Source organism: Pelodiscus sinensis, chromosome 2 (genome assembly GCF_049634645.1).
Source record: "Pelodiscus sinensis isolate JC-2024 chromosome 2, ASM4963464v1, whole genome shotgun sequence".
Classification (NCBI taxonomy): domain Eukaryota; kingdom Metazoa; phylum Chordata; order Testudines; family Trionychidae; genus Pelodiscus; species Pelodiscus sinensis.
The window spans coordinates 138,546,000-138,554,183 of record NC_134712.1 but is presented as its reverse complement, the minus strand read 5'-3'; the positions used below and the strand labels follow the sequence as shown (position 1 = coordinate 138,554,183).

The 8,184-nt window shown below is 50.2% G+C and overlaps 1 protein-coding gene across 1 annotated transcript; it reads right to left on the bottom strand.

The window, feature by feature from the left end:
* Positions 1–1,814: 1,814 nt before the first annotated feature.
* Positions 1,815–6,424, bottom strand: LOC142827225 (uncharacterized). The gene is made up of 2 exons (XM_075921500.1): positions 2,602–6,424; positions 1,815–2,404 (listed from the first exon to the last, which is right to left on the bottom strand). Exons 1-2 carry the CDS (start codon positions 3,131–3,133, stop codon positions 1,935–1,937), a joined length of 1,002 nt encoding a protein of 333 aa, XP_075777615.1. The 5' UTR covers positions 3,134–6,424; the 3' UTR covers positions 1,815–1,934.
* Positions 6,425–8,184: the final 1,760 nt, after the last annotated feature.

Genomic DNA, 8,184 nt, shown 5'->3' with positions numbered 1-8,184 from the left:
TCTGGCAGGGCATCAGGTCAGTAGTTGCTTTGTGTGGCTGCTGCCTGAGGCTATCTGAGGCTTGTGCTTAAAGAGACCCCCCCTGGACAGCCAGTTCTCAGCTTTTCCGCTTGCTTGCCTACCTCGTCAAGGGACAGCAAAGCGTTTTTCTCTGCTCCCATCTGTGTCGGTGCTTCCCTTCGGGGACACCGCCGCAGGTGGCAACATGGAGCCAGAGCTCGCCCTGCAGTTTCTGGTGCAGTTTGTGGACTTGCTGCTGCAAGCCTGCCAGCAATGGCTGGAGGCTGCCTGGCACCACCTGGTGCACGTCAGCCCCCTGCCTCTCCGCCTGGCCTCCCTGGGGGCCGTGGAGGAGCCGTGGCAGTGCCCGGACGCCGGCGTGCCCCGCCGCATCTGGCGTCTGGACACCAGCACCGACTGGTGGGACCGCATCGTCCTGGAGCGCTGGGGAGACAGGCAGTGGACCCAGAACTTCAGGATGAAGAGGGACATCTTCCTGGAACTCTGCGAGTGGCTCGCCCCTGCTCTGCGCAGAAGGGACACTCGCATGAGGCCCGCCATCCCCCTCCAGAAGTGTGAGGCCATCGCCCTCTGGAAACTCTCCATGCCGGAATGCTACCGATCCGTCGGGAACCAGTTCGGCGTGGGGAGATCCACCGTCGGAGCGGTGCTCATGCAGGTACAGCATTCGCCGGCCACTGGGCCGGGGGGGAAGGGGAGCTGCAAGGAGGGGATGGGCCGACCCAGGGAAAACGGGGGGAGGAGGTGAAAGTGCCCCACACCAGGGGGGTCGGTCTGTCCCGGCCGTACTACACGCCGCCCGGGGGTGGGGTTGCTTCCGGGAGTGGGGCTGCTTCCGGGAGTGGGGCGCAGGGCACTGCCAGGGCACGAACACTCCCAGCCACCCTGGCGCCCCAGTGATTCGCACTTTGCTGTGTCTCTCTGCAGGTGGTCAAGGCCATCAACCGGGTGCTGCTATGCAGGGTGGTCCACCTCGCCGACCCAGACACTGTCATCCGGGGGTTCGGTGCCCTCGGCTTCCCCAACTGCGGGGGGGCCATCGACGGGACGCACATCCCCATCCATGCCCCGGAACACCAGGCCTCCCAGTACGTGAACCGCAAGGGGTACTTCTCCGTGCTCCTGCAGGCCGTGTGTGACCACCGGGGCCAGTTCACGGACATTAATGTGGGCTGGTCCGGCAAGGCACATGATGCACAGGTGTACTGGAACTCCTCCATGTGCCAGAGGCTGCAGGCCGGGACCTTCTTCCCCAACCACTAAATCAGGGTCAGGGACGTGGACATGACCATGTGCCTGGTGGGGGATGTGGCCTACCCCCTACAGCCCTGGCTCATGAAGCCCTACACGGGGCACCTCAACCCATCCCGCCAGGCCTTCAATGCCAGGCTGACCAGGGCCCGCATCATCATTGAGGGGGCCTTCGGGCGACTGAAAGCCCGATTTAGATGCCTCCTCACCTGTCTCGACCTTGCAGAGCACAATATCCCTCCCATGGTGGCAGCATGTTGTGTGCTGCACAATTTGTGCAATAGGAAGGGGGAGGCTTTCCTACCAGCCTGAATGGCTGAGGCCGAGCGCATGGCTGGACACTACGCTCAGCCCCGCACCGCTGCCATTTGGGAAGCCCAGTGGGGGGCCGTCTGGATCCGGGAAGCCCTGCGGGAGAGCTTCCATGTGGAGGAGGAGGACTGAAATCTCCCTGCATGCCCCACTGGGGCCTTCTTCCACCCTCCCCCCATTCCCCTCCCTCACCCCCTTTCCTAATGTCACACCTTTTTTGCCAACAAAATTCTCTTTTTATTTTACATAACTGGGGTGGGGGGAGGGAGGAATGAGGGTGGAAGAGGGGAGGGGGAAACCTGGGAGGAGGGAGCTGGAAGGGGAGGAAAGGGAGGAAGGGTAGGGAAAGCTCAGGCTTGGGGGTCCGGTTGGCTCTCCCGTCTCGCAGCACTGCGGGTGCGGGGGCGTCGGGGGGGAACGGGTGTGGAGGGTGGGGCAGGAGGGACAGGGGGTGCGGAGGAAGTGGGAGGGGCAGCAGGGGCAGGAGGAGCAGGGGCAGCAGGAGCAAGAGGAGCAGGGGTGGGAGGAGGAGCGAGAGCTGGGGCAGCTGTAGGAGCCAGAGCAGGAAGAGGCAGGAACCTGTCCACCAGGGTCTGGAGGTGGCCTCTGAGGGCACGGCCCTGCTCCTCCAGCGCCTCCAAGCTCTGCTGGCGCTGCCGAAGGTCCTCCTGGACCCAGTGGTCCTGGGTGCGGAGCTGGTGATCCAGGAACCGCAGGTGCCGCCGTTGGTAGTCCTCCTCGTTCCTGGTAGGCCTGCTGGCCCGGGTGCGGGTGGCTGTTGCAGGCGGGGTGGTGCGCCCTGCAGTCCCAGGTGCTGCGGCTGTGGTGAAACAAGAGCAGCGGTCAATTCTCCCTGGGGACAAGGTGGGTGCAACCCAGCCCCCCTCTGCAAGGCCAGGGCCCCTGCATGACACCCACCTGCTGCTCCATGGTGGGCAAGGCCCAGGCGCACGGTCCCTGGGCTCCCTCTCCCCCCACAACCCTCCGTACACATAAGGGGAGCATGATGGTACACACATGTGGAGGCCTCCCCGGCCTCGGACGACACAGGCGTGCTCTGTGGGGTGCCTCGTGGGTCCTGGGCAGGCTCCTGGCTCTCGGCGTCCTCCTGCTCCTCCTCCTCCGTGTCCGGGATGGGGCCCTCTGCTCCAGGGTCGATCACCACCCGGGGGCCAGGGATGGCGTGAGCCCCCAGGATGCAGTCCAGGGCCTGAAATTGGGGGCATGCCTCTGGGTCGGCCCCTGGCTGGCAGGCCCGGGAGGAGGCCTGCCACAGGTTCTTAATTTTGTAGCGGACCTGCTCCCGGGTCTGCTGGTGGCCTCTGGCGGCCAGGCTGTCAGCCATGCGGCCGTAGACAGCCGCGTTCCTGTGGCTAGTGCGGAGATTGTGGACATTGGAGGCTTCCCGCCAAACCTCGATGAGGTCCACGATCTCCGCACTTGACCAAGCGGGCGCCCGCCTCTTGCGGCCCCGGGCAGGCTCCTGTGAGCTGCCAGTCTGATCCCGGGAAGAGGGGGATGGCTGGGTGGCAGAGGGTGGCTGGCTCATCTTGTGCCAGGTGTAGGGTCTGCTGGCTGGGTGCTGGCAGGCTTGCAACTGGTACAAACACTGTAGCCCACCCGTGCCCCTTTAAGGGCTCCGAGGCTGGGAGGGGGCAGAAGAGTTTCCCTGGTGTTGGCCAGAGTGGCCACCAGGGAAAGCTGGGGAGGGCTAGCCTCCCACTAGTTCGAATTAAGTGGCTACACAGCCCTTAATTCAAACTAGTTAATTCAAACAAGGCATTAGTCCTCGTGGAATGAGGTTTACCTAGTTCGAATTAAGCGCTCCGCTAGTTCGAATTAAGTTCAAATTAGCGGTTCGCTAGTGTAGCGCCTATCAAAGTTAATTTGAACTAACGGCTGTTAGTTTGAATTAACTTTGTAGTGTAGACATACCCTAAGAGATTCTGGAGGGCTATGTCGACACAGCAGCATTATTTCAGAATAACGAACGTTATTCGAAAATAACAGAGCGTGTCTACACTGCGAGTTATTATTTCAAAATAATGGAGAGCTGGAGGATTTCTTACTCCGACTCAAGAGTAAGACACGAGGAGTAATTCTTCTACTCTACTCTGTGCCAATTAGGCCTCAGCTGGAGTATTGCGTCCAGTTCTGGGCACCATATTTCAGGAAAGACGTGGAGAAATTGGAGAGGATCCAGAGAAGAGAAACAAAAACATTTTACCTTTATTTATTTGGCATTCAAAATGAACAGTGTAAAAACAAAAATAACTATTTTATTCTATTTTTTCTACCTTTCCTTATTCTTAACAAACTTATACTGTGTAGAGTAAACTGCCTAGTAGCTGACACTTTAAAGTTTTAACCATTTTGAGTTGTACACAGTGTTTCTGGTCAGTGCTACAGTTGCATTTCAAGTTGTAACTCTCTTCCTTCCAAAAGAACTGATTTTTGGGAAGCTATACAAATCTTTATTCCATGATACAGAATGAAGTTTGATTTTGAGTTGTTACTAGGGATGTTAAATATCGGATAATTGAATACTCGAATAACCTCATGAATTCTTCTCAGTTAGTCAACTATTCTATAGTCCCTGGGGGCGGGGCCAGTAGCCAGTGTGTTCCAGCCCTACTCCCAAGGAGCCCCCGCCACTGTATCAGAGGCAACAGTGCAGGGTGCCAAGCAGAAGCTGGTCCGTGAGAGGATCCAGTTTAAAAATCAGCTCCCTTTGCGGACCAGCTGCCTGTCATCTTGTGCTGCTGCCTCTAATAAAGAGGCAGCAGTGGGGTGGCAGCAACCCCTGTCCAGGTGAGATCTGAGCTCCTGGGCCTGGTGCAAGCCAGAATTGTGCCAGGCTGTCTGTCCACCTGGCTCCTAATACACTTTAAATGCAGAGCCGTAGTGGGGGTAGATCCCAGACCCAGCACAAGTTAGGATGGAGCCAGGCTGTTGGCCACCCTGCTAAAAAGTTAACTGGCAGGGGGAAGTGGGAAAATGCATGTTGTCTATATAGCATTAACCTATAAGTTTTTGCTTATTGGTTAATTGGTTAACTGACTATATTATTACATCCTTAGTTGCTACCATTTTGCACTGTGCTATTGATTTGTTTGAACACTAGCAGACTTACCTGGCATTGCTTGGGTCCTTCAAGGCAGGGGGCTGTTGAGAGTGAAGGATACCATTCCTACCCATCCTGGCTAATAGCCTTTGATGGACCTAATATCCATGAATGTATCTAGCTCCTTTTTGAACCCTGTTAAAGTCCTAACCTTCACCACATACTCTGGCACGGAGTTCCACAGGTTGACTGTGTGCTAAGTGAAGAAAAACTTCCTTTTGTTTGTTTTAAACCTGCTGCCTATTAATTTCATTTGGTGACCCCTAGTTCTTATATTGTGGGAATAAGTAAATAACTTTTCCTTATTCACTTTTTCCACTTTTATGATTTTATAGACCTCTATCATATCTCCCCTTAGTTTCCTCTTTTCCAAGATGAAAAGTCCAAGTCTTTTTAATCTCTCTTCATATGGGACCCGTTCTAAACCCCTAATAATTTTTGTTGCCCTTTTCTGAACCTTTTCCAATGCCAGTATATCTTTTTTGAGATGAGGTGACCACATCTCTATGCAGTATTCAAGATATGGGCATACCATAGATTTATATAGAGGCAATAAGATATTTTCTGTCTTATTCTCTAGTCCTTTTTTAATGATTCCTAACATTCTATTTGTTCTTTTTGACTGCCACTGCGCACTGAGTGGATGTTTTCAGAGAACTATCCACAATGACTCCAAGATCTTTCTCTTGAGTAGCTGTAGCCAAATTAGTCTCCATCATTTTGTATGTATAGATGAGATTATTTTTTCCAATGTGCATTACTTTACATTTATCAACATTAAATTTCATTTGCTATTTTGTTGCCCAATCACCTAGTCTGGTGAGATCTTTTTGAGGCTCTTCACAATCTGCTTTGGTTTTAACTGTCTTGAACAGTTTGTCATGAGTGCTGTAAGACACAAGAAGTAATTATTTTACTCTACTCTGTGCTGATTAGGCCTCGACTGGAGTATTGTGTCCAGTTCTGGGCACCTTATTTCAGGAAAGATGTGGAGAAACTGGAGAGGATACAGAGAAGAGAAACAAAAATGATTGAAGTTCTAGAGAACATGACCTATGAGAAAAGACTGAAAGAATTGGGCTTGTTTAATTTGGAACAGAGAAGACTGAGGGGGGACACAATAGTTGTTTTCAAGTACCTAAAAACCTGACAAGTAGGAGTGAGAAAAATTGTTCTCCTTGGCCTCTGATGATAGGACAAGAAGCAATGGGCTTAAACTGCAGCAAGGGAAGTTTAGGTTGGACACTAGGAAAAACTTTCTAACTTTCAGGGTGGTTAAACACTGGAATAAATTGTGGGATCTCTATCTCTGGAGATATTTAAGAGTAGGTTAGATAAACACCTATCAGAGATAAGGTAGCTGGTGCTTGGTCCTACTGGGAGGTCAGGGGACTGGACCTGATGTAGAAGCTGTAGAAACCATTTTCATATTTAGCTAGAAGCCATCTTGTATATCAGAAACCATTTCAGCTTTTCTCTCAAGCACGTAGACCAGAGTGAACTTTCTGTCACCCCGTGAGAAGAGGCCTACAGGATGGGCTATTGGTATGTGTTAATTGGGCTGGTTGGGACAGGAGATGTACTCCCTCGTTCGTACCTGTCCGCCATCTTGTTGATAAGGCTTTGTTTTTCCAAATTTAATTGAGGATTTCTGTAATTGGATGCCCTGACATCAGACTGTTTGGCTAAGGGTATAAAGATACTAGGATTGATTGTATTAGCAGCTTTACTGCGCCCGGCTTTGCTGGGACCACATTTGGCTCATGCTGTTTGTTAGCTGCCTAAACAGAGAGGAGCGTTTTTTTTGCTTCAGCACTGATGACCTCTTGAAGTCCCTTCCAGTTCTAGTATTTTTAATTCTACTATTCTATAACAAAAGAAGCTCACTCAATGAAATTTATAGGCAGCAGATTTAAAACAAACAAAATAAATTATTTCTTCATGATCAATCTGTGGAACTCTTTACCAGGGATAGTGGAAAGGTCTAAACTATAACATTGTTCCACTAAAAACATCAGGGCTGTGTCTACACTGCACCCCTTTTCCAGAAAAGGGATGCAGATTAGACCAGTCGGAATTGCAAATCCGTGGGGGATTTAAATATCTCCCGTGGCATTTGCATTTACATGGCTGCCACTTTTTTCCGGCTTGGGGATAAGCCGGAGAAAAGCGCCAGTCTAGACACGATTCGGATTTCCTATTCCTACTTGAAAGACTGCAGCAGGCAAATTCCCTTTCAATTCAAATCCCAAGACTTTCTTCCCATTGGTTCTCCTGGGGGGAGTTCAAATCAGGCGCTGGGGGAAAATGATGAATTGAACCAGGTAGGAATATCCTTGCCTAGAAAAAGAATACCTAGGCCTAGAAATGGACTGGATCTTGAAGCTATGGATATGTTATAGAGAATGTTTAATTAGATGTGATCAGGATATTTTCTTTGTTTTGTAGTTTGGTTGAATCCCTCTGTGCTAAGTCCATGTGCACCCCCACCATACAATGTAACTAAATCTGAACCCCAGGGAAGTAGTTCTCTGTGCTTTAATCTGTTTTTTCTCAGTTGCTGTATAACACCTGGCAACTAAGTATGCTTTACCAAGTATATATTTTTGTTTTGTTAATAACATTACTTTTTTAAAGACTATGATCTCATTCTTGTGTCCTGAAAGGTGATAGGTCTGTGTATGCACACCTAAAACCAGGAGGTCAGCGATCAGAGATTACAGGATTTTTTTTTCAGGTTCTCTCCTGATAAAAGAGCTTGGGTACCCCTCTGAATGAAGTTCCCAAGTGAATCTTCCTCTGTTTGTAAGGTTTTTTTTTTCCAATTGGGTGGTGACAGCATACTATCCAAGGTTAAGGAATCTGTGACCTTGAAGAGTTTAAGTAGATGCCTATAGAGGCAAGGTATTTTTAAAGTATTTTGTGGGCTCCCACCTTCTGCACCTGAAGTGCCAGAGTGGGGACAGCTTTGACAGATTGTGAACCTGGGCCAAGCATGGCAGATTTAATTAAGACATTGTCTAAAGACAGAGGGTACGTCTAGACTTCAGAGCTTTTCCAGTATACTAGAGATATCCTGGAAAAGCTCTGTCGCATCCAAGGAACACATCCCCTTTTCTGAAAAAAAGTCAGAAAAGCGGACCCGTTTTCCCAGCATCCCTGTAAACCTCGTTTTACGAGGAAGAAGGGACATTCTGAAAGAGGGGTTTTTCCCCCAACATTTGGCTTGTCTGTTAAAGAGTTGTTAAAACGTGAAAATTAAAAAAAAAGTTTAAGGACATCCATCAGCTAGCAACTCAGGAGACTGCTCCAATTGCAAATGTGAAACATTTATTTAACATTTACAATTTAATTTAATAAAATATAAGCACTATTGTGTTTGTTAGTTCTTCCCACTCCTAATGTACTGTATCTGCACCTTGATACATGTACTGTAGTATTATGTACTTTTTCCTAAATTAATAAAAATCAAGTTC